Source organism: Squalius cephalus, assembly GCF_949319135.1.
Source record: "Squalius cephalus genome assembly, chromosome: 1".
Lineage (NCBI taxonomy): Eukaryota > Metazoa > Chordata > Actinopteri > Cypriniformes > Leuciscidae > Squalius > Squalius cephalus.
In genome coordinates, this window is record NC_137122.1 from 3222057 (window position 1) to 3249727 (window position 27671).

Consider the following 27671-nt stretch of genomic DNA (forward strand, 5'->3'; position numbering starts at 1 on the left):
TGAAGGATCTACCTGTGAGATAGGACTCAGACCAGTGGAGTGGAGTAACTGTGATACTCAGAGATACTGTGATACTCTTTCGCGATCCGCAGGGCTTCTGTGACCGACAGTAATGCCGTCTCGGTTGAATGCCCAGGAGACAGGAAAGATGATACTTGGTTGAAAGCAACTCGTTCAAGTGTTTTCGCAATGAATGGTAGGAGAGAGACAGGTCTGTAACTCTCTGAGTGATGTGTTTAGAGTTGTTTTTTAAGCAATGGAGTTACCCGAGTAAGCCATATGCCAGTATGGAGGGATGAGTTGTTGATGTGTGTGAGTGCTGGTAGTGTGGGAAACAAGTGTGGGAGAGATGGCTTGTAGAAAGTGTGAGGGGATGGGGTCTAGAGGGCAGGTGGTAGGATGACTGGAGATTAGGCCCAAACTCGAGGCACGATGCATCCACTGAAAGAGCAGATCAGACAGATCGCCAACTCTCTGGACCAATGCCAGAACCAGCAGAAGGGCAGTCTTTAAATTCATCAACTGGGTTCAGAGATGATCACGGCTCTACTGTGGTCAAACTGTGAGTTCTCTCACTCAGCAGTAACATGTTTCCAGACCTCAACAGTGAGATCACAGCTATGAAAACACTACGGAAATCACACTTAGAGCACAGCCCACAGACACCTCGCTGTAAAGAGAAATCTATTTATTATAAAGATTCTCATCATCTGGCAATGGAATTTTGCCAAATAAGGAATTGAATGGCTTAGATCAGAACCATTTCACAATGACAGTATGTATGAAGCCAGAGTCAAAATTAATCTCTGAAAGTTTTGTCTGTTTTCTCACCTGAACTCTTGACAGTGTATGTGTCTGTGGTCTTGACTTTTATTTTACTTTCAATTGCTATTCGAGTTTCACCATTTTATTTAAAAGTACTTAAAGTTTCTATTTCACTTACAAGACTTTGTGGTTATTTTAGTCTGTTTATAAGCACACCAATATTGAAATAAGGGTTTATTGAAATAAAGTTAATAATATTCAGAGGCTACTTAGAGAGATCTAACAATAAACTAACCCAGGACCCCTCCCGCTTAAATCTACGGGAGAGGGCGCTACATGTGTATATGTTAACCCCCTGGGGTCGACGGTATCGCCGGCGATACCAGCTCGCTTTTTTTCAGTTCAGTTCAAAAGAAATTAATTTTGCTCTGTGGACTTTGATATTACAAGCAAGTTTCATACATCAATCGATTCTGTTAAATGTGTATTATTTTTGTGTATACTCACAATAAAAACAAAGTGTTGTGCTTTTTGCCAAATAAAGAAAAATAAACGTGATGCGAGTTCTGCCTTCTCTCTGTCAGTGAAGACCATTCTGAAACGCGTCCGAAAATGAACTGTAACTCAGCGAATACTCAGTCAAACAGACATACAGATACACAGGCATGAAGCTTGAATTCTATTCTTTTAAATGAGGTAATTTATATAAAAAACAAATATTCTCATCTTGTGAAATCTGTATTAAAAAAGAGCGATTCCAGTCGAGCTAATTAGAGCTAATTCAAATGTAATGTGACTCCGCCCACGGAGAGCGCGTGCTATTCAAACGCAAATTACTGAGGCAATCCAAGCAAACCTGTGAACGCCCCCATATCAGCTCGAGAAAACACAAGTTTATTCAGATCATTGTAGCCTACGTGTTTACACCATCTGGCAGCGCTGTGAGAAATATTAATAATGGAAAATCTACCTCAGAGTGCGGGTATTGCAGGAGAGAGGATCCGAATATGTAGTACGTTTTTTTTCCTTCTCAAGTTAATCGCGTTTCTGTGAATTAATGAACGGCAGCCGCAGAGATGCGCTCTGTTTATCACAGCTCGCAAAAAGACAGTTTAAATTTAAATTGCGTCTCTGTGTGAATGAATGATGATGTTTTAGCAAACTGTATTGCCGTACTGAGTTGAGTAAAAATCGACAAAAATATGTTGAAATAAAATGTAGGCTATTTGTATAAGCAACGTTTTAAACTGAAAATTAACATTTATATGCCCTAATATTTCATAAAAACAACGTTACAGTCAGGCGTTTCTGTTTGTGTATGAATGTTTCGGTTTTAGCAAACTGTATTGCTACACTCAGTAAATATCGACTAAAATATGTTGAAATAAAATGTATTTGTATAAGCAACATATTAAACTGCAAATTAACATTTATATTTCTTATAATAAAAATGAAAGACCTATGTTACAGACATATGAAAGACATTTCGTTGATTAGTTTTGGATAGATTATACATTTTTACTGTAAAATATCTGCCACCTCAAATAAGCTTTTGTTTGCCAATATTTGCTTATGTTAAATATAATATGTTTTGTCAAAAATAAAGTTATCAAATAATCAATCAAATCCTTAACTTTGAAATATGTATGATAAAATGTATACTTTAGTTTTTACAAAGAAACATTACACTTGAATTGTTGTAATTGCCTTTTTAATAAAAAAATATATATTTACAAGGTAGATGTAAACAAACTATTAAAAGGTAAATATAAGCCTTTTCTTTAAATAACTTTTATTGTGTTTTATTATTGACAAATTTGGGGAGAGGATAAATATTCCAAAACTGAAAATACAGTATGAGAATTAACTGCACAATTACTAGTCATGTTTTCCTTGGATATTATAGGCCAAATTGCAAGCACAATATGTGGAAAAATAAAAAAGAATTGAGATGCTTCCAACTGTTGCTCTTGCATTCTTGTGGCTCAGTGACTCACCTGAATGAATGGCTAATTAAGTATGCGGGCCCCATTGTCTCCTCAGGTGTGAACCACTAAATATGCATGACCGTTGACGCCCACTCCGCATATTGGCTTTTCAAACAGAAAGTGCTTTGCAAAATTCAAATCAATGTATTGTGTTATGTGAATGATAAGGCAGGGTGATTTTCACTTCATTTTGAAGAAAAAACACTAGGCGATGACATCTTTTAGACAAAAGTCTTATTGGCACATATTTAGAATGTGTTTTATGGCCTTATTTCAGAAACTTTAGTTTTTAGTTTTTTCAATAACCATGCATAAACATTATTCTCTCAAAAATGCAGACATGTACATTCTTGTTGGTCACATTTCATGGTAGCCCTGTTTGTGCTAAAGAGTGTGTAATTTTTTTTTTTGCCATTAATATGTTTATAAGCAACTGAAAAAAGCAAAAATGTCAGGGCATGTCAGAACATCTCAAGGACCCCAAAAACACCTTAGACCCCAGAGGGTTAAAGTATCATGAACCATGTAATACACATGTTAGCGCTGTCACACTCCTGACAATCTGAGTGTGTAAATCATGCTAGAGTTGATATTTATTGACACTATACCACAGTTAAGTGTCTCTACATGTGTGTGAAACATGTCTGAGAAGTTGCTCAACACACATCTACTCTGAACACAAGGATATTCTTTTGCACACGAGAGCATTACTGTTAGTTTCACTTCCTTATTTTAGCAGTTTCCTGCATGCCGTTAAAATCTAGAAATAAAATCATTACATTATTAATGATAAAAATGTTTTGTTACTTAAAAGTTATCTACTATCCATGAATCCTGAATTATGAAACAGTTTTTAAAGTATTTTTAAAGTAATTATTAGCATTAGTTCCAGTTTGGTCAAACAGAAAGTATATGCACACACTACACACTACTCTAAAGAAGAGATTCATCTGTCTCAGGGAGTGTTTCTACACAACACATGGATTATAATGTGCTGCTTTACTCTGAGGAAGAAAGATCAGATCCAGCCTCCTTTATCAACACTACAGATATTCTGGAAGATCTGGGATGTATTTCTCAAGCACCACTGATTTAACTTTCGCCTCCCTGAACTTCTGGACCACTGTCTCAATGGTGTTATTAAAAGCCCGGAAGACTTTTATTCCTCCTTGAGCCCCAAAAGGTTTACCCACAGATGCCACTCAATGGCAACTATTGCAGGAAGAGAGCGGCCGATGGCTCAGGACTTCAGGAGGTCTGTGGAGCGCCGGAGCTCCAGGACTGCATCTGGAGACACTCCCTCGCCTTGATAAGGTCCTTAATTTAGTCGGCTTGCAACATCGCCTTGGTGTGCAACAGGAATCGCCTCCAGCCGGGCCCACTGCCACGCATGCCTGGCAAGGAATCACTCCTCTAATCTAGAGATTCCTCTTTTCCACCGTCATCATGTCCAACTCCTGGAGAGAGGGAGGAGACAGGCTTACTTAAAACATCTGTCTCAACTCTCCTCAGAGATAGACTGGGCCAACAACATGCTCTCTGCCGGATCGGACGGGCCTGCCGATGCTTCTGGTTTGGGCATGAGGAGCTAGCCGCTGAGTTTTGATAAAGGCAGAGATCCGACTCAAACTCCTCCGCCAGCTCCACCTGTGAGCCTCATAAACAAAGCAGTGGGACTGGACCGCTATGTGCAAATGCTTTGCTCCCATCCCTCTTAAAGAGAGCCAGGCGGGAGCGGAGCTTCTTCACTGTGAATCGATCGCATTGAGTACAGTCAGACCCTCGAGAGTTAACCCAGCGTGCTTTGCTCCAAAACAGATCACACATCATCAGGCGTAGTGGAGCATTTCCATGACGTGATGCACTTTTTAACCCAACCAGCCATCTGTGTGACGCTTTTACAGACAAACAGCTTTCTGAAGACAAAAGAGCTGATGATGTTTTACAGCCTATCAGGGCACCTGTGATGTCATCTGACTGCTGTAGCCAATCAGAAATCGAGTTTCTTCTTCCTTTCACTGCTCGCCTAACAGACATTTCTTGCTGGATGAAGGACCTTCAACTAAACCTTGCTGAGACAGAACTGATCATGGTGTCGGCCAACCCAACACTTCATCACAACGTCTCCATTCAGCTATTGATGATCAGTTGAACTTCACAGACCACATTGCTAGAACTGCAGATTAGCCTTATACAACATTAGGAGGATCAGGCCCTTCCTATCGGAGCTTCACAACTCCTTGTCCAAGCGTTTGTTCTCTCCAGACTGGACTATTGTAATGCTTTCTCCTTCCAGCATCACTGTCAAACCTCTGCAACTGATCCAGATGCTGCAGCAAGAGTGTGTTTATCGAGCCGAAGAGACGCACATCACTCCTCTCCTCATAAACCTGCACTGGTTTCCAACAGCCGCTCTCGCACCAGATTCAAGGCCCTGATGTTTTCCTACAGAACAACCACTGGCTCTGCTCCTCTACACCTAAACTCACTACTCCAGACCGATGTGTCTCCAGAAGCTTGTGTTCTGCAAGTGAACGGTGTCTTGTGGTGCATCATCTCAAAGAGACACAGAATCACTTTCACAGACCTTCACCTGGACTGTTCCTGCTGGAGGAACGACCTGCCGAACTCAACCTGAGCTGATGAGGCTTTAGCCATCTTCAACAAACGGCTGAAAACGCATATATTTCATCAACACTCGACCCATTAATACTCACACTTACTATTCTATATTACGATACATTACGAGCTCATGAAGGGGAACAAACATCTCAGGAAAGGAGACTTATTAAACACAACTGCAGAGGTTTTATTAAGAAAATTATAGCAATCATTCAAACTGAAAAAAGATGCTAAAAACAGGAATGAACAGACAAGATCCAAGAATCCTCAAATCAGCTCCATCACACAGAACAGAGAGAGATTATACAGTCTGAGTCTGTCCATTACTGTATTAATATTATATTTAAAGCAGTTTACATATGAAGCGCAAGAGAATGACTTTCAACACAAATACAGTGGGTACGGAAAGTATTCAGACCCCCTTAAATTTTTCACTCTTTGTTATATTGCAGCCATTTGCTAAAATCATTTAAGTTCATTTTTTTCTTCATTATTGTACACACAGCACCCCATATTGACAGAAAAACACAGAATTGTTGACATTTTTGCACATTTACTAAAAAAGAAAAACTGAAATATCACATGGTCCTAAGTATTCAGACCCTTTGTTCAGTATTTAGTAGAAGCACCCTTTTGATATAATACAGCCACAGTCTTTTTGGGAAAGATGCAACAAGTGTTTCACACCTGGATTTGGGTATCCTCTGCCATTCCTCCTTGCAGATCCTCTCCAGTTCTGTCAAGCCAGAAAGTTCTATCTTGGTCTCATCAGACCAGAGAATCTTATTTATCACCATCTTGGAGTCCTTCAGGTGTTTTTTAGCAAACTCCATGCAGGCTTTCATGTGTCTTGCACTGAGGAGAGGCTTCCGTCGGGCCACTCTGCCATAAAGCCCCGACTGGTGGATGGCTGCAGTGATGGTTGACTTACTACAACTTTCTCCCATCTCCCGACTGCATCTCTGGAGCTCAGCCACAGTGATATTTGGGTTCTTCTTTACCTCTCTCACCAAGGTTCTTCTCCCCCGATAGCTCAGTTTGGCCGGACGGCCAGCTCTAGGAAGGGTTCTGGTCATCCCAAACGTCTTCCATTTAATGGAGGCCACTGTGCTCTTAGGAACCTTAAGTGCAGCAGAAATGTTTTTGTAACCTTGACCAGATCTGTGCCTTGCCACAATTCTGTCTCTGAGCTCTTCAGGCAGTTCCTTTGACCTCATGATTCTCATTTGCTCTGACATGCACTGTGAGCTGTAAGGTCTTATATAGACAGGTGTGTGGCTTTCCTAATCAAGTCCAATCAGTATAATCAAACACAGCTGGACTCAAATGAAGGTGTAGAGCCATCTCAAGGCTGATCAGAAGAAATGGACAGCACCTGAGTTAAATATATGAGTGTCACAGCAAAGGGTCTGAATACTTAGGACCATGTGATATTTCAGTTTTTTTTTTTTTATAAATGTGCAAAAATGTCAACAATTCTGTGTTTTTCTCTCAATATGGGGTGCTGTGTGTACAATAATGAGGGGAAAAAAATTAACTTAAATGATTTTAGCAAATGGCTGCAATATAACAAAGAGTGAAAAATTTAAGGGGGTCTGAATACTTTCCGTACCCACTGTATATAAATCCATATAAATGTAAACCATTCTGCCTTTTTTTTATTTTTAAAAAACAACAATATTTTAATCTGAACATGATTGTGTCACTATAAGTGCTCAGAGTTTTTCTCTGTTTTCTGAGAAGAAGAAAATAAAACAATGAACAATCCTCTGTAAGTTTTTGCTATTGTAAATATTGCTGCAGATTGGCTCTAAACTCATCAGTATTTTATTCTAATATTGTCGGCATCTCTATTTCCTCTGGGTGCTTCGAGTCCTTCCTCCCTGCAAAATAAAAGCATTGACTGACCTCTCGTATGTGTTTTTATCATGATTGCAGATTGTTCCAGATCAGATGAGTGTGAATCATCAGATTGTGTGCGGCTCAAAACTCACCAGCTCTTCTTGCACAGATGATCTGAAGAAGAATCACAGTAGGAGCAGCAAACACAGCGATCTCAACAATAATCACAATCACTGCAGGAAACATGAGAGGAAGAAGAGAAACTGTACATGACTGAAGTCAAGGGTATTCAACTATCAACAGTTATTGATGAAGCATTTACAGACTGACTGATAGTTTAATGTTATAAAGCTGTCAGTATAAATGAACGTGTAGTACCTCTGTATAATGATCCAGCAGTCACACTGACTTCAGTTTCTGATGCTGGATCAGCTGGATCTGTGGATCACGTCTGTTAGTTCAGTTCAACACATAATGCCACATATACACAACATCATCATCACATAATACTTGAGCTTCACATCACAGAAATGATGAATATGTGCACGAGTCTGTCATCTATTATCTTCTTACTTCACTCTCAAGCTGTCAGGAGGAGAATGACTATCGCCATTCACCAAAAGTAAATCTATTTATACAGTGATCATGTGATCATGAACCTTGTGTAGGAGCTGCTGCTGTAGTTCGGCTTGATGTCTTCTCAGAGTTTGAGCTTCTGACTGGAATCCGTGTTGGTGAAGCGACTGGATCTGCAGAAGATGAATGTTCAGACGCATCATCTGTAGGACATTAACATCATATGTTCATATCAGTTGAGGAGAGACTGTACTGTATTACTGTATTACTGTATAACTGTGTTACTGTATAATCTATTCCTGGTTTATATGAGAGTGAAACACAGTTGAGCTTCTGCAAATAAACCTTCAGCTTGAATGAAGGACATAAGCCTTATAATTCCTAAAGCCGACCTCCTACATGGATCATTATTAGTGGTCAGTCATAAACTGCATAACAATCCTTATAATTCCCAATATTGGCCTCCTACATGGGTCATACATGATATATTGCATAAATCAGACGAGTGTATTAAAGCCTAGTATTTACAACTCCAAAACGTATGAAGCCATCAGAAAGAGTAGAGCCAATCTGTGGAAGTTTTCACAAATCTGTCAGAAAAGAGTGTTTTCTCACCTGAATACTTGACAGTGTATCTGACTGAGGTCTCCAGTTGATCTCTGCGAGTAAGCTGACATCTCCACTCTCTGTTGTCATCTTCATTCAGGAGTGTTGTAGTCAGAGTGATGTTACAGTGATACTGATCTGATGATGATGATAATATCTGATATCTGGAGTCTGTCTTCAGATCAACACCAGCCTGATTCACCCACAACAGCTCAACTCCCCAATAATCACAGGAGTGTCCAGCATATGAATACAACTGACAGGAGAGAGTCACAGAGCGGCCTGGACTGATCTCAGTCTGTGAGGATGAAGATGATGATGATGATGATGAAGATGATGATGGAGACACTGAAACTGAACACAAGACACAAATCACAGACTCTTCAATCATCATCTGAGTTTAAAGGGAAAATCTGCCCTTTTTAAATTGACAACATAATCATAAACTTACCATGAAGAACATGCAGATAAACATAAGCAGCAATTAGCACTTGTCGTCTGTCATTCACATGTTCGCATCTGTAATATCCAGAATCTTCTACTGTGACGTTCTTGATGTTCAGAGAGCAGTCAGACTCCAGACTCAGTCTCTCATGTCTCTCTGTGTCTTTATTCTTTATCCCTCCAGTAATCAGTTTAACTCTCCATGAATCTCTGTATCTGTTATTGTAGGTCCATGTAGTTTTAGATTTGCAGTCAGAAAGAGTTTTATTACAGGACAGAGAGACATTTTCACCAGAACTGATGAACACTTCCACTCCCCTGGTTCCTGAAACACAATTAAAAAACAGAAGATTCAAATACAGTCTTTTATTTCTCATTTAATGCAAACCACACACTCTCCAGAATAAACTATTAGTCTTTATCAGAGAGCTGTTCAAATCACTGACACACTCTTAATATGAAGATAATTCTTCATCATCAGATGTTTGAGTGACACTTTGTCCAGTATCAGGAATAATACAGTATGATCTGTGTGTATCAATACACAACTCTGAGATCACAACGTGAATGTGTGCAAGAATAAACTGAGCATGTTCAAATGAACTCTTTCCAGACTAATTCCACTAAATGTCTTTAGAGAAAATACAGATTTCTTTACCTGTGAGAAGTGAAGAGAGAATGATCAGTCCCAGCACACACAGATCACACTTATCAGCCATTTTCTGTTTCTGTCAGTCTTCCTCTTCATTATATATAGTTACAGCTCCTCCTTTAAACATCATCATCTCCTCCTGTGGTTATTAACTTCCTCTCATCTGACCAACCAAGTGTTTAAATGCGTTGCTATATAGTGACACTATACCAGTGTAACTTTGTCCTCTCTGTAGATTGGGCTCATATAGACTCTGAACTGTGTACTTTAACACTGAGGATTTTGCTCTGTGGTCTTGAATGGTCTTGACTCTGAGTGACACTCAACTTTCCTCTACAAACCCAAGATCTAAACCCTGTCTGTGAAACCAGGCCATACAGCGCTAGCAATGTGAGCATTTTATTACTGTAAACCCATTTCATTTGAGTCCACTACAAAACTATATTTTACACAATATCGGGGGTGATAGTAGAAAAAAATCCTGAGCCTGAACTTTTTTCCCTTGGAGATAAGCGGGCCCCTTAGCCAAGATATATGCCCTGATCAACATAATTGTCAAGTGGGATCCAGGGGTGTGCTCCCCTAGGAGAACATTTTGATAAATAGTCCCTTAAATGATAGATTCTGGTGACTTTTGTGGATATAAATGGACATCATTCAGACATGAGATGAACAAACCCAATACAAGCCTATATTACAGTAGCAGGTTTCAGTAAGTCAAATTTAAGACCTTTTTAAAATTTAAGACCTACACAACGCATTGCCAAAAAATATTCAAATCAAAGAATTCATTTTATTTCAATGAATTCAGATGAATTAATTGATGAATTAATCAATGAATTAATTGAAAAAGCATTTTTTTTATTATTTTTTATTTAATTTACAGATAAAGCAATCACATTAGTAACCTTCCACACCCAACAACGCGTGTCAGAGAAAAGAACAGAATCAGATACAATTTTTTTTATAGAAAATTATACTTTGCATATTATACTGTAAAAAACATAATTAGTTGATTTTAGTTGATCATAACTAGAGATGAAATGGCATGAACATTTCATTTCATGATTATAGTGACAAAAATCATCACGTTATCACAGAATCCTGTTCAAAAAGTACTAATACTACACAATGAAATCAATTCACCAAGTTTTATGTCGAAAACCAGCAAATAACAAATAAAATAAGCATCAATATGCACTTTTTGTTTACATAAACATTAAAATAATACCATTAAAAATGATAGCCAGATTTTAAAAGTGTCTTGCAACATGTTTTATACTAACATGTAGGCTACAAGTTCAAATAAAGTTTTGACAAAACCTCACATATTTCAGACTTAAAATGATTTTTATGAAAAGAAAAAAATTACTGACATTTACAATGCACTTTAGCTTATCTTTTATTATTAATAGTAAAATTAGCTCCAATTTTCCCGTGGCGTCTGTCATTGCTATGCAACCATGCACTGCGCTCTTCAATGACAAAAATGTTTTAGCTAATGGATTTCCACCACCGAAAAACGCCTGGAAAAAAACGAGCGCGTCGCTTCAATTATGAGCGCGCTTACCGCGCGCCTACATTTGAATGAACTTGAGCGCGCAAAAGACGCGATATGTGAACGGCCTGTTGGTGAGCGACCTCAAATCAAGCCACGAGCGACTGGAGCTCGCTAGCGACGTGTTGGAGACCCCTGCTCTAGAGCTCCGCTTTGTAGGCTACGACTCGATACTTTTTTGCTACTTTGTAATAACTTTCTGCGGCCAGCGTTTCTGGAAATGAACGAGGGTAAAACCTTTTTTAGACCTGACTAAATGAAATTTAAGGCCGCGGATGAAAATCGGGCAGTTTTTAAGACGTTTTAAGGACTTCAATTTAAAGTTCAGAATTTTAGACTTTATAAGACCCCGCGGGAACCCTGCAAACGTGAGGTGTGTTGAATTGCTCGGACAGCTGCTTGATGACTAGGGTCTAATACTCGTGCCGTAGCAGCACTTTTTTCCCACTAGTTCCATATAATATTTTCCTTGCGCACAAAGTGCACAAACATGCTCCTGGTTGCTGGAGCACCAGCTTCCAAAGGGCTTTTCGTCTCTACCCACCTCCTCTATCCAAGACCATTTATTCTGTATGCTTTTATCCAGGGCCGTTTGAAGGAATTTCGGGGGCCCCAAGCAAAATGGACATGGAGCCCCCCAGCCTACAGGAACCACAGCATAGCCATATAGTTCACCCACACTTTATATAAATAAAAAATGTTTACAGTGCAAATAGTGCTGTTGCATATACTGTGCATAAAATTTGAACATTTTTCAACAATTGAACATTTGCATTAACCTTGAAGTAACTTTTCAAGATCCATTGGTAACTTAACCCTCATGTGGTGTTCAGGTAATTTTTGTCCGGAGAAGATTTTCTTTTTCCTGAAAATACAAGTTAATGTTATCGCATTGAACTGAAACTTAGGCTGCATTTACACTGCAGGTCTTGATGCCCAATTCCGATTTGCTGACTATATCCGATTTTTTTGACGACCCGCTTACATCATCTTTTAAAAGTGACCTGTATCCAATATTTGCATTTACACTATACACTGCCAAAACAACCAAATGTAGACGTTCTGGCACGGAAAATGAAGTAAAACAGCTCGATATGCAATGGATGCAGAAGCAGAGAAAATTATTATAGTGATGCGCGGATCGCGGTTATATCCGCGGGGGCTCTGCGGATAATCCGCGGATCGGGCGGGTCAAGTACATTCTGATTAATTCCGGGTGGGTCGCGGGTGGATAGATAAATCATTATTAACGAAAATAACTACATTCTCTAAAATATGATCATGTTCCATTCCAGTTTAAGTTTCAAGGGAGCCTGTTTATGCCATTAAGAAAATGAAATTCTGTCAAATAAATTTTGTTTTAAAGAAATGTTCATTCATCATTGTATTAGATGCGCGCATCAACCGTCGCCGAGTCCGCTGTTGAAGGTGATGATCATTAATTTATCCTCACGCGTAACAACACATAGGCCTGAATAATAACTTTGACCATCGGGTGCGGATACTTAAATCAGAGAAAATTATTGGTGCGGGTGAGTGGCGGGTGGATGATTTGTTTTTGGCTGCGGATTCGGGTGATGTTGGAGCTCATCCGCGCATCTCTAATTATGCAGTGTTTTGCTTTCCGCACTATTTTCAAAGGTCAGCAAAACATTGCTCTTGTAAGGTGTAGAACAAAATTACTCCACTGTGTTGAGCCTTCGACCTCCATCGCGCCGTTGACGTCACTTTTTTAATGGCGTATGACTCGCATTTACTGGGGAATATCCGATTTGTCCGCTTACATGGCACACGCAAATGCACGTATCCGATTTATTACCATATATGAATGAGGCCTGAATCCGATCTGAGAAAATCGGAATCCATGCGTTTTTTTCCTGCTTACACGGTCACCGGTCATATCCGATCTGTGCCACATGAGAGGAAAAAATCGGAATTGGGTCACTTGAACCATGCAGTGTAAATGGGGCCTTAGTGACTTTGAAACAATGGCCCTCAATGGCCCAGTGGAACACCACAAGTGTAACTCTGTACCATTTTGTACAAAATAAAAGTTTTTCAAAACAAAATTCCTGGTGAAAAAATAAAGTAGACTAGTGTGATCAACAGTGACAATTTTCTTCAGATTTTATTTAATATTTCCAAAATTATTCAAAAATATATATTTTTTTACTCAAAAAATGAGATGCCTACTCTCAAATAAATGAGGCCTACGATTAATCAGATGCAAATGGAAATATAAAACCAGTCCTAATTGAAAGAGAACAAGTTGACAAAAAGATTGAATCCAATATTGGGTGATAATACAACATAACAAGTGATTTATAAGCTATTTTTTGTAGGCCGGTCATTTTTGACCGGGAACACCACAAGTGTGACAATGTGCCATTTTGTACAAAATAAAAAAATTTCAAAACAAAATTTCTGGTGAAATATTAAAGTAGACTAGTGTGATCAACATTGCCAATTTTCTTCAGATTTTATTTAATATTTCCAAAATTATTATTATTTATTATTATTTTTACTCAAAAAATTAGATGCCTACTCTCAAATAAATGAGGCTTACGATTATTCAGATGCAAATTGAAATATAAAACCAGTCCTAATTGAAAGAGAACAAGTTGACAAAAAGATTGAATCCAAGATTCGGTGAAAATATGGTATAATGAGTGATTTATAAGCTATTTATTATAGGCCGGCCATTTTTGTCCGGGAACAACACAGGTGTTGTAGGGTTTTGAACACCACATGAGGGTTAAATAATGTCATATTTGCATAAACTGTCACTACCGTATATCCCGACACTAGCACATTAAGATAAGCTATGAAAAAATCATGTTCCTCTGCCTCTTTCTGGTTAAATAATGTTTATAGATGGGTTACAAAGTATTTATTAAGTAAAAAGACTGTTTGCTAACAGTTAAATGACAATTAACTAAAGATTAAATAACTAACAATTTACCATCTATTAATGATGGTTATTATAAAGTGTTACCGAAAAGATATGTTAGCATTTCCATATTTTGATATTAGAAGGGAAGGGATGCAGCTGCTTTCACAGCTACCAATGCTTAAAAACATCCCGAGCTAATGTTTGATGCACGGAATATTGTGTGGTTTTCCTAACCCCCATTTGGTAAATAGATTATCACGGTGGAATAGTTAGTATAGCATGCTATGCCACTTTCATCAAAACCTATTACAAAGCTATAGCAATGTCATGTCATTAAATACGATAAACAATGATTCTGGAACAGATCTGCGCCTTCCTTATCCTGTTAAAAAAAACATTATAGTATGTAACCATATTCCGTCCGTTCGAAAAAAAAGTTGCACTAACTATTCTTTACAAGCAGCATTTGCCGTCAGGCAGGTAGCTAACATAAACATATTTTTGCTAGCCTACCTGCTGCAAAATTACACCATTTGTACAAGACAAATAGAGCTATTTCATCCAGTGTAATTGATCACTTACTACTATCTTGTTTTACTTGCATAATTCCGCTTCATGATGACTGCCGAGGAGGTTTTGTATTTCGCCGGCAGCAGAGATCACGTGGCTGGCTGGCTGCTGTCAGAGACTACCCTAAAGGGGGATCCCGATAACAGTGTCATTGCACTTTACTGCATTGACTATCAAAGGGGCGCTCACACAGTTTGTCGTTGCATTTTATTGTCACGGTGTGACAAAAAAAATTAGAAAAGAGACTAAAGTCCTTGTGAATGCAGTGTTATTTGGAGACCTCCTGTGGACACCCGTCTCTATTGCACTGCGAATCTGTTGCCATGGCAGCAAGGCCAATTGCCCGATTGACAGCAGGTGTGGAGTAATTACAGAGAGTGTTGTGAGAGGGACACATATTCAGATGGGGCTTTAAAAATAGAGAGGAAGCAGACTGTCGTGTGGTTCTCCTCCCGTGAGATACTGTGTTTTGTCGGCGGGTTGTTTGTATTTGAGGCTGGGCTGTGAAGCGGGCTAAGATTGAAGCTGAGAAGTGGAAAGAAGAGAGTGAAGTATTTGTCAACGAAAACCCAAGGAATATCGTCAGCAGTGGGAAAGACGCAAAGTGATGAGTATCGGATTCGTTGTTTATATGCACTAACACTGAAGTGGTGTTGAGAGTTTGGAAAGCGTGTGGCACGAGTGAACTAGTACACAGAGTGAATTGTTGATCTGTCTCCAACTTTTGTTCTTCCTTCGCTGAATGTGACGATCGCTGCACCCGTTTTCTGCTGTCTCTGGAGAGAAGTTGAGCCCTTGCGAGAGACGAGAGTCGATCTGGTGGGAGAAAGACCGGTGGGTGAGTGCTGGCCCGAATGCACGGTGGGCGAGTGGAATGCAGTGCCTGAAGTGACGATTCACACGGTTTGTGTTATGGAGTGAAGTTTATCGTGTGGAGAAGTATTAATAGTCTGCTGTGCACTCTCTTCTATAGTCTTTCACCCGCTGTCTCCAAGGAAGGGTTTGACACATCAAGCGCCCAACTTACCATTTTGAGACAGCACGGCTCTGTTAATGCCGAATGTTATTTATGCTGTTGACCCGTTAAATCCTGTTGCATTGTTACAGTGTACAGCTGAAGTGGAGTGTCTCGCTTAAAGCATCCTCCCCGTCTGGTGGTCTCCACACGCTCCTATTGAAAGCCGCTGCCCTGTTTAGAACGAGAGAAGGTATTGCAGCTGAATGTTTCATCTACTGTTGAATGGTTAAATCCTGTTGCATTGTTACAGTGTACAGCTGAAGTGGAGTGTCTCGCTTAAAGCATCCTCCCCGTCTGGTGGTCTCCACACGCTCCTATTGAAAGCTGTTGCCCTGTTTAGAACGAGAGAAGGTATTGCAGCTGAATGTTTCATCTACTGTTGAACAGTTAAACCCTGTTACATTGATACAGTGTACTGCTGAAGTGGAGTGTCTCGCTCTAAGTGTCTTCCCCGTCTGGTGGTCTTCACACGCCCCATCGAAAGCCCCTGCCCTGTTCAGGAAGAGAGAAGGTATTTTGGCTGAATATTTCATATGCTGTTGAACAGTTAAACCCTGTTACATTGATGCAGTGTACTGCTGAAGTGGAGTGTCTCGCTCTAAGTGTCTTCCCCGTCTGGTGGTCTTCACACGCCCCATCGAAAGCTTCTGCCCTGGTCAGAACGAGAGAAGGTATTGCAGCTGAATGTTTCATATGCTGTTGAATAGTTAAACCCTGCTACCTGGTTATAGCGCACAGCCGAAGTGGAGTGTCTCGCTCAAAGTGTCCCCTCCGCCTGGTGGTCTCCACATGCCCTATTGAAGGCCTCCGCCCTGTTCAGAAAGAGAGAAGGTATCACTGTCGAGCGCTCGTATACTGTTGAACCCTGTTGTATTGTTGCAGTGCACAGCCGAGGGGGAGCGTCTCGCTCAAAGTGTCCTCCTGCCTGGTGGCCCTCCATGCCCGCGTTGCAAGCCGCTGCCGCTGTTGAGGAGGAAAGGGAATAGCTGCGGCACGTACCTCGATCGAAGTGTCTTCCTGTTGTCCAAGGTTCCCTCACGCTCCGGCTAAAGGCCCCCGTCCTACTTGGTCTGGCATAGAGGACACCTACCGGGATATACTTACCTGCTTCCCCTCCTGGCCCGGCCCGCTCGCCACCTGCGTCCCTGTGCTCCGTCCGAGTCTGAGGCCACCGCTCCCTGGGTACTTACCTCTGGACAGCATCCGAGACTTGTTCCATCCCCGCCCGCGAGTACTTACCTGGTTCCAGTCCGAATGGGGTCCGTATAACCACGACTTCCTTTTGAGTCCTGTAAAGAGTACTTACCCAGTGACCTACCTGGACGGTGTGAGCTTCCCTCTGATCCCTCTCCAACGAGCTGCAGGGCCGCCACGATCGTTCTCCCCTCTACGGTCCAGGGGGCCATCGAGTTACTTCTGGCAACAAGAAAGAAGATTTTAATTAGGATTCTTCAAATTACTGCTTTTAACTTAATAAAGAAAACTGTTATTCCTTTATTCCCTTGTCTGTCTGGTCCTTGACACGTTCCTCGAGGTGGTACCCGGTGTCCAGGGGTGGGTGCAGTCTGGCTTGGCCCACCCCGACCTGTGACATTATTCTTAACCAGTCGTTGTCTTGGGGCCCCAAGCAATTGCTGGCTTCATAAAGTTGCACTCCATGACTTTGGCTATGTTTCGCGCTGCCAGTGGGAAACACATTCGTAGTGTATGGGAAACACAAAACAAATTTGCACGTGGAGTGACTGCTGTATCAATCTGATTGGCCAAACCCCAAGACCAGACCCTACCCTATTACCGATTGGCTGAAGTAGGCTTATTGTGTGGTTTAGTGAAAGCGCCTCTCAGATCTTGGGAATTGTCAGATCACGCGAACGCGAACCTGATTTTTTTTTTTTTTCGTAGACACGTCTATACGCCGGAAATCCGGCGTGGCGCCGGAGCGCTATCAGGCCTGCAATATATATATAGAGCAGCGGCATCATTCAGACACACACACATCATGAATCAGCAAATTAATCTCTACAACAGTGACAATCAACAGAAAGCTTCAAGCAACAATGCATGATGGGTACCAGCATAGTCCAAAACTCATCCATGACTCCCAGCATGCATTACGGCATGAATAAATTATGCAGATGCAGTGTCTTAGTATTTTCTTTTTTGCTGTAGTCCTTGTGATTTTTTTTGTTGCTTGTTTTGTGATGTACAGATCTAAATATTTTGTTGATTTATGTGCTGATTCTTGATGTATGTGTGTGTGTGTGTTGTGTGAATGTGTGTGTGTGTGTGTGTGTGTGTGTGTGTGTGTGTGGAAGCCACATGGTAGTTCAAAACAGTTTTTGTTTTGTAAACTGTTATCTTTAGTTTTACTATAGTTATCATTAGTTATTATATCGTAATAAATAGTGGACAAGTGATGGAGAATTCTTCTGATAAATCCCCTGAAATGAGATGATAAAAATGTGACGGACAAGATTGAGATTTTTATGGCGATCTTTTAGCTGAACATCTGCAGAGAGACCACGCCAGGAAAGTCCGCAAAGCTGAAAAGAAGGAAGAGAAGGCGCTTGCGAAAATCTAAGACTCAACTTCCCCAAAATGGACTGATCTGTCATTAGACAAGTTGAAAAATTGTGTAGAAAATGAAAGAAAACTGTGAAAGGTTTTATGGCTGATTATGAAATAGACTGCCCAGATGGAGAAATGTTTGATTTGCAAGACAAGCTTGAATTGCTGAAAGCATAATCCAGGCTTGAACTGCAAGCTTAAGGGTCATTGTTGAAAAGTGATATGGGTGTGTGTGTGTGTGTGTGTGTGTGTGTGTGTGTGTGTGTGTGTGTGTGTGTGTGTTTGTGGTTTCACAGTGTGTCTGTTGTTGAGGCCCTATGCATCTTTGAAAGAAACTGTCGATGTCTTTTGCCTCTAACAGAAAAATGTGAGAGGCACAGGCTGGGGTCTCAACAACTGTTAATGGAAAGACTTACCAAATAAGCTTTATGTATGTGCTGCATATAATAAGTGTGAAGAAGTATTTGAATATGTGCTTTTTGCAAGCGTGTGTTAACTGAGGACCAGCATGGCAGTGGCAGTGTCACATCAGTGTGATATCCAACATTACAGACTGAAAGGGAAATCATTTCTTAGCGGATGCTCTCATGTGAAGTGTCACTGTATACAGCAAACTGAAGATGTTGGTCAGTGCTAATATCATGCAGAAAAAAATCCTCGGGAGTGTGACAGCGCCAAAATATGTGTTAGATGGGTTTATGTTATATTAACACATACATTCATGTACACATATATAAATAAATAATAAACAGCAAACTGAAGATGTTCTGTAAACTTCACCTCTATTGAAGACAATAGTGTCATTATCCAGCTCAACTCAATTCAGTTATTCTGTGTTCTCATTCAAAAGGGTCAAGTTCAGTTTGACTGATGGTATTTTCAGAATATTCCACATAATAATTTGTAAACTCATACCAAAACTAATATAATACCAAAACTCATCTTTTTAAAGACTGTACATTTGAACATTCTTCAAAAAATGTTACAAGTAAATACAAGTAACAAGGACACATTAAAATAAAGTGTTATAAAAAAGTAAATGCAGTTCAAGAACATTGTTGCACAGTGAAACACGATGTACAGTGTTTGATCTAAACATTTGACTGAAGATTCTTTTGTAAACGAGGCATAATGTAATGCACAGTTTGTGAAGAACAGTTTTAGGGCCCTATAAAATCCGTTTTATTTTTTCCCAAATTCCGTTTTATTTTTTCCCAAATTCCGTTTTTTCCGTTTTAATTTTTGCAAATTCCGTTTTTTCCGTTTTAATTTTTGGGAATTCAGTTTTTTTTTTACCCTTTACTGTTATTTTAGTCGTAAAAATAGTGTTTTTAATGTTAATGATTAAAATGTACACAAATAAAATAGGAATGACCCTAAATTTATTGAGGTAACAAACAAAATTCTCATTTTAAGAGGTTTTAAATGTGGTTTGGTTTGTTTACATTAGTGAATGTATTAGGCTAACTAACATGAACCACGAGCAATACATTTGTTACTGTATTTATTAATCTTTGTTAATCTTAGTTAACCCTAACCCTGTATTTTTATAATGTTACTTCGCACAGTGCATTAAGCTAACTAATGTTAACAAATACAACTTTTCATTTAAATAATGTAGGCTACTAAATGGTGAAATTAACATTAATAAAGATTAATAAATGCTGTAGAAGTGCAGTTTATTAATAGTTAATGTTAACTGATCTAGTTAACTAGAGTTTAATAAATGTAACCTTATTGTAAAGTGTTACCGATTTTGTTATACACCGAACTGATTCAGTGTTGGACAGATCAGTTGTTTTAACCATTCATTAAAGTGAATCGGTTCAAAGGAGTCATTAGTTCGCGAATCGGACGTATCATTAGCAGACTTGTGCGCGTTGTGTGATTATCCCGGCAGTTAGGACATCGCACAAGATTTGTCACCACAGAAAACATTTCATCATTGGATAGGTTTAGTTTAGTTTATTGAAAGTGTTTTTTATGTCAGCTGAATGGGCGGAACGCTTTTCAGAGAAGAAGGCAAGGTAAACAAGTTTTTTTTTGCACAATTCACACCCAGCGGTAGCCTAATTCAGGAAAAAAAATATCCGAATGCTCCACGTTAAACTTCGTTCTTCCCATCTTTTACCATTGTGTCAATTCTCAATTGATTTAGATTAATAAGCGCGAGGGAGTGAGAGAGAGCAAGACAGTTTGAAGACGCGCGCGCGACCGGTGTTACAATATATTCGGTTCCTGAAATATTTGGTTCCAATGGGTGGAGCTATCATGAATATTTACGATACCATAGCGTGGGCGGGGCGACAAATACAAGCGAGTGGAACGGAAATTATTAGCATGAGCGCCTCGTTTTGTTTTATGTCTTATTTATTTCAAACAGGTAATAAAGTTGAACGAAGTTAAGCTTAAACTACTCGTATATATTTTATAAATAATTCATCGTTTTGTAGCATGTGTTTCAGTACTCTGAGTTTACCTGAACTGAACTGATTCTGTAGGAAGCGTTGCAAGACCTACAATAAAGGCATATTTCTTCACATTTTCCCAGATTAGATCTAGAGATTCTATGGTATAAAAACTGTTCGTTTCTCATGAGTGACTGAGATTAGGATTTTTAAAGGTGTGTGATTGCTGTTTAAATAAATATTTACAAATATATTCTTGTGTCTTTATTCTGTCTCCAAACCTTTTCTGCATATTATTAAAATAGCTTTTAAATTATAGGCTGATAGCTCAAGACAACATAAGAATTTGGAGTTGCATGCTGCATGCTTTGGATGTTGCTTTATGACTCAACTGGAAATCTTTTTGTACAACCTTTACTTTATCAAAGGTTATCATAAATGTTAAGCTTCAGATGCATTAACAGTTGTTTTCTCTAGCAATGCTTTAGAACAGTGGTCAAATTAATTGATAATAATGACTAACCATTAATCATAAAAATTAGGCCTACATCTTATCAGTTTAGTAATGTTATCATTCTTATGTAATCTTTTTGTAAACAAGTGAACACACTGGTGTAGAAGGCATACCAAAATATTAAGGTAAGGTATATTTATATTTTTTATTAGTCGTGCTGTATTAATTTTGTCCTTGATCCTATGTTTTTTTCTTGTCTAACATTCTCGTTTTTACAGATGAATATGAATAAAATATGTAATTTTAAGACACTGTATCTTACTATAATTTTGAGTTAATGAATGAATGCTTTAAAAAAAACTCAATAATTTTTGAGTTGAGGCAGATGTTTTTGTTTATCAATTTTAAACAGTCTAGATCATATTTAGGATAGGTAGATAACTTTATGCATATTGTTTTATATTATAAAAAGTATATGTATTATATTATTTAAATGAGAATACTTTTTAAATATATGTCCATATCCCACCACACCTGAGAAACTTCTTTTCTGACCTCTATTTCTGTGCAATTTACTATTGTACACCGCTTTGGCCAATAAATAATTGTTTCAGTAGATATAGTTTGTGAAGCATTCAACATCCAATTAGCTTTGGTGATGTTTTAAAAGAATAACGAGTCTCAACCACAATTCATATAAATAAACCTACCCATCTTTGTTGAATTTGTCATTTTGGCTGTCAATATAGATAAGGAAATGTTTAAAACCTTGTATGAATTGAAAAAAATCTGGAAAGGTTCCTCATGGTGTTTCTAGAAATAAATAAAAAATATGTCCTTCTTAGAAGGGCACAGAACTTCACAACGAGAGGTGAGTTAAGTAGCCCAACACTTTAGTGATTTCTCTGTCTCTTCATGATCAAAGCATACTACTTTTAGATGAGGTCTTATACTATATTATACAGTGAGGTTTTCATTTGCCCTAGATGCAAACACCCTTAATTTGGTTATTTTATAAACACCCATGCATGATATCAATGAAAGAAATTTAGAAATTTGGCATTGCCAAATAAATAAAAAAAATAAATGAATCAATTTGCTAGAGTTTTGTCTCTGTTTTATTACAATTAAGTGCACTTACCTTTGGAATGGTACATTCAAAACTACAAATTGCACAAACTGAGTATAACATTACTTTAGTCGGACCTTGCTATGAATACATCAATACAATTGAAATAATTATCACTTAATTTGACCAACGTTCTAAAGCATTGCTAGAGAAAACAACAGTTAAAGCAACTAAAGCTTAACATTTATGATAACCTTTGGCAGTTGTGTATCAAAAAGATTTTCAGTTGAGTGTAAAGCAACATTCAAAGCATGCAACAACATGCAACTCCAAGTAGCCTGCAGTATGTTGTCTTGAGCTATCATCCTAGGCTATAATATAAAAGCTATTTCAATAATAGCCTACAGACAACTTTGGGAGACAGAATCAAAACACAAGAATATATGTAAATATTTATTTAAACATGCAATAATAGACATTTAAACAGCTTAATCTCAGTCATTCGTGAGAAACTAACAGTTAGGAGTAGTTTAAGACAAAACGCGATTGAGGCACTTACGCTAATAATTTCTGTTCCACTCGCTTGTATTTGTCGCCCCGCCCATGTACGCAATGGTCTCGTGAATATTCATGGTAGCTCCACCCATTGGAACCAAATATTTCAGAAACCGAATATATTGTAACACCGGGCCTCTCTCTCTGCTCGTTCTTTCAGTAATATGCGATTTTCCTCAGACATACTTTTTTCTCCCACACAAAAACAGAATTTTATTCCAAATATGTAAAATTTCGCGAAATTCCGCGTTGACGCTAGATTCCGCGTTAATTTGCCAATTCCGCGATTCCGTCCGCGATTCCGTGATCGCGGAAATTATAGGGCCCTACAGTTTGTGCAATGACATTAACCAATCTTAACAGGGGCCGTTTCACTGTCAAGCCTTAAGTGACAAGCCACTAACACCAGTCATTTCACAGAGAACACAGAATGATTGAACTGAATTGAGCTGGATAATGACACTATTGTCTTCATTTTTGTCATTCTACGATTTGGAGAAGGTTATTCATGCTTTTATTACTTCGCACCTGGATTACTGTAATTCCTTGTACTTGGGTCTTCCTCAATGGTCCAAAATGCAGCTGCAAGGCTGTTGACCGGGACAAAGAAATATGATCATGTCACCCCAGTTTTAGCCTCGCTTCATTGGCTCCCGATCCATTTTAGAATTCAGTTTAAAATTCTGTTGTTTGTTTTTAAAGCTCTTAATGATCAAGCTCCCTTATATATTAGAGATCTTCTTACTCCTCTTGCACACACTAGATCTTTTAGATCTTCAGACAGGGCTCTTTTATCTATCCCTCACTCCCGTCTAAAATCTAAGGGAGATAGAGCCTTTGCTGTTGCCGCCCCACGTCTATGGAAGCAATTGCCTCTGGACATCTGCCTTGCACCTTCAATTGCTATTTTTAAATCTAAATTGAAAACTTATTTTTATTCCCTGGCATTTTAATTATCTCCTGATGCTGTTTCTGTCTGTTCTGTTTGGTTGTTTCTGTTTTATTCTATTTGTTTTTTACTCTGTTAAGCACTTTGGATAGCCCTGCTATGTTTAAATGTGCTATATAAATAAAATTGACTTACTTACTTACATTTCGAATGCACACAGCGACACCTGCTGGTCAATGCTAATATCATGCAGAACAAATCCTCAGGAGTCTGACAGTGCCAAAATATTTGTTAGATGGGTTATTATACGTTAACATATACACACATATACACATGTATAAATAAATAAATGAGTTCTTGAAAGTTTTGTTGTTTCATAATCTTGTAAGTGCTTTTGCTGAACAGAGGGGAATGATGGAGTTATTTAGACTGGATAAGAGAGGGTGAAAGTGATTAATATGGACTGGACAGTGTAATGGCCGCCCAACAATACAATTTAAACAAACAAAAATTATAATTCAAGCCTGGCCGCCCATGTGATAAGGCGGAGTCCTAACCGCTAGACTACAGTGATGCTAGACTTAATTTAGTCTATTTTTGTCTAATAATATGTAAAAATATGTTGATGCCACAAAGCAGGATGTTATAGTTTCCTGTAAACATTGCTTCAAATCTAACATTGTAAATCATTCTAGTTAGCTGTTTTTTTGTTGTTTGTTTTGTGTTTTTATGAAATGCTGCCAAATTATCAATGTCAATTTTCTTCATTTTTATTTTTAGATCCTTAGATAGTAGAACTTTAGATTAGAGGAATTTCTTAGGTTATTTTTTGTATATTTTATGTACTTTTGTATTTTGTAATTCGCAATTTATCATTATTATTACTTTTGAGATGTCCTGTATATGTCAGTTGTTTCTATTTGTGCATAAGGGAACTTAATAAAGCTTGACCTTGAGCTTGAGCTTGAGCTTGACACTGGGGGTTATTCTGCTGTATCTTACACAAGCGGCTCATTCTGCAGCGGAAACTGTGAGCCTGGAACCTGAATCTGTTAAGTCTGGAAATTAAATATTTTTTAAGTAAAAGTCATTCTAACCCTGTTGTTTTTTTTCTTACACAAACATGTTCTAATTTTTTGCAGATTTGGATAACAGAAGGCTCTACATTACCCATGAGCCTCTACATTACCCATGAGCCTCTACATTACCCATGAGCCTCTACATTGCCCATGAGCCTCCGCATTACCCATGAGCCTCCGCATTACCCATGAGCCTCTACATTACCCATGAGCCTCTACATTACCCATGAGCCTTTACATTACCCATGAGCCTCCACGTTACCCATGAGCCTCCGCATTACCCATGAGCCTCCGCATTACCCATGAGCCTCTACATTACCCATGAGCCTCTACATTACCCACGAGCCTCTACATTACCCATGAGCCTCTATATTGCCCATGAGCCTCCGCATTACCCATGAGCCTCCGCATTACCCATGAGCCTCCGCATTACCCATGAGCCTCTACATTGCCCATGAGCCTCCGCATTACCCATGAGCCTCCACATTACCCATGAGCCTCCGCATTACCCATGAGCCTCTACATTATCCATGAGCTTCTACATTACCCATGAGCCTCCACATTACCCATGAGCCTCTGTCACTATTGTTACAGAGACACAGCTAGCACAGCTTGATTACTTTTATATTTCAGATTTTACATGTGGCATTACATTACAGCTCAACTGGTACATAATTGTTATTATTCATTGCACATTTAATAAATATTTATATTCACATGGCAATATATTTCATATTCATTTGTATGCACAGACTTAATATTTAATCTCAAGTTTTATATCCCATTTTAAAACATTAAGTAATTTGTAAATGAAGTAATAGTGAACAAAAAAGTTGAGTAAAACAGTTAGTGGCATTAATCTGGTGTCTCAGTGAATTATTAAAATACACAGTCAACAAACATCACAGGGTGTCAGAGGAAAACCATGGAGCAGTTGAAGCCTCCTAACTCCATATGTGACCCGTCACGGAAACCAAGGACACAAGTCGGCAGCACAACTTTCGAGCAAAATGAGAAAGAAGCGGGTTTTTTTCAAAATTGGTGATTTTCGTTTTTTTGCAGAATCTGTTAGTTGAGATCACGAAGAAGCCTCTGCATGTTTGAGATAGCAGTATTGATATATTTAAAAGCGTACATTTTGATGTTGAAATCGCCTTGTTTTTCGGAGATTCTAGCACGCAGTAGGGGGCGTGTCATTGTCGGTGTGTATTTCCATACTGAATTGCCGGCGTGGCTACTTATTCATGCAGCGCTCTGGCCGGCTCTATCTGATTTCACAATTCAATGAAGATGGACGCCAATAACATTACGATGTCCAGCAATCGATTTAAATAGTAGCTTACATGGGGTTAAAATGGGGTTTAATTTGTCGTTTAATGAGATGTAGCCTAATACATGTTGTCAGTGTGAACACATAGCTCCGCCAATGTGATTAACGTGCATATGAATGGTACAGTGGTAGAGCGTTCGCCAGCCGTGTCGGAGGTTGAGAGTTCGAATCCGCCCTTGAATACGTTTTTTTTTTTTTCTCGTATAGTTTTTTTTCTCTCTTCAAAACGATTATGTTCATCAGTGGTTGTATCAAGCAGGGACATGCAAACGTTTGAATTATTTTGTTATTTCAACAGAACAAATAGAGAGTATCCGCAATGGATTGAAGCGCGCGTGAATACAATGCAGTGTGCACGCGAGCCACACGAGTAAACACTGTATCTGCGCCACTGATCGCAGCAGCAACGAGCACTTTGATCACTTGATTAAAAAAAAAAAAAAACACATTTCAGCGCTAGTATCTTATTTAAAAAACGAACTAAATGAATGCTCTGCCAGTTAACTTGAGATGTTTTATTTAGAGAATTTGTAGAATTGGTACATTCAGGGGGGAGGGGGAGACGGGGGAGCTTTACAGGGGGTATGACTTATCTAAATGAGATGTAAATGAGCCCTATTGTCATTCCCAGAAGCGTGAGAACTTTCCAATCTTTAGAAGCAGATTTCTACCATTTCAGTTTTTTTGAGTGCCTACCTTCAAATGGCCACAACTTCTCCAAATATTATCAGATTTCCATGTGTTATACATCGTTGGAAAGCTTGAATACTACACTTTCAGAATATGTGAATAACTCAAAATGCCCCAGAACCGACTTGTGTCCTTACTTTCCGTGACTGGTCACATATGTTCACCAGAGCACAGGGACCGAACCAAACCATTGATGCATACGTCACTCACTTGAAGAATAAGGTGAAAGACTGTGAATGTGGACGATTAACTGATGACTTGAGTAAAGGTCGCATTGTCTGTGGTGTTAAAGGGTCATGAAACCCCCCTCTTTCAGCTCAAGTCTAGCTCACAATATTTTTGAAAAATGCAACTTAAATGGGCGTGGTGGCTGTGAGAAGAAGGGAGGGGAGTGGGTGTGGTACGGGAGAGGGGGAAACTGTCATCGCAATGGCCCATGCATATCGACTGTCACTTAAAATCAGTGGTAAAACGTGAGGAAATGCTAAAAAAAATAATAATAATTATAGCTGGCAAAGTTAAAGTCTAATGAAATACACTGATGCCTTATTTTTGTCCTTTCAAAAGTAACTGAATGCCCTTCTACATATATTTGCCTACATTAAGTATAATTGTATTTAAAACATATAACGTTTATGTATAATTATGTCATTATAAAATATATATTTGTTTATATACACACTATAAATGCATATATTTGAAAATAATAAATTTTCCGCTTAAAAAAAAACGTTCCGTGGGCTACATAGCCTAGATCTACGCGCCCCCTAAACCCACATACCGTAAAACTTCAAATAATAGCCCGGGCTTTTATTTTCCCAAATCGCCGAACTGCACCGGCTTGTATTTGAGACAGGCGTCTATAAGAGACAGGCCTTTAATTCAGTGTTGATGTTGTTCATTGAGTGTAGCACATCCATAGAATTTAGGCTGACAGACAGAAAGCATGACAGTAAGAGTTAACCACATTATATTACGTTTTATTTATAATTCGAATGTGTTTAACAAATCAGTTAATGTAAGAATTACATTATATTGCGTCGTGTCACGTCTAGGACAACTAGAGGTAACGATATCACACACCGGTCGCGCACT

General features: G+C 38.9%; 2 protein-coding genes and 1 long non-coding RNA gene across 3 annotated transcripts in view; 1 reads left to right on the plus strand and 2 right to left on the minus strand.

Annotated features, from left to right (window-relative positions):
• Positions 1-27671, plus strand: part of LOC307156695 — a 343191-nt gene that overhangs the window by 106314 nt on the left and 209206 nt on the right. The gene's annotated exons all lie outside the window — the stretch shown is intronic.
• The window catches only part of LOC307156380 (uncharacterized protein), a 67496-nt gene that overhangs the window by 37290 nt on the left and 2535 nt on the right, over positions 1-27671 (minus strand). The gene's annotated exons all lie outside the window — the stretch shown is intronic.
• On the minus strand, positions 5544-9871 carry LOC307165837 (uncharacterized protein; the record flags this gene model as incomplete). Its single annotated transcript, XM_079883842.1, has 7 exons — positions 5544-7258; positions 7370-7450; positions 7596-7655; positions 7877-7996; positions 8409-8753; positions 8851-9168; positions 9823-9871. 7 exons carry the CDS (start codon positions 9869-9871, stop codon positions 7203-7205), a joined length of 1029 nt encoding a protein of 342 aa, XP_079739968.1. The 3' UTR covers positions 5544-7202.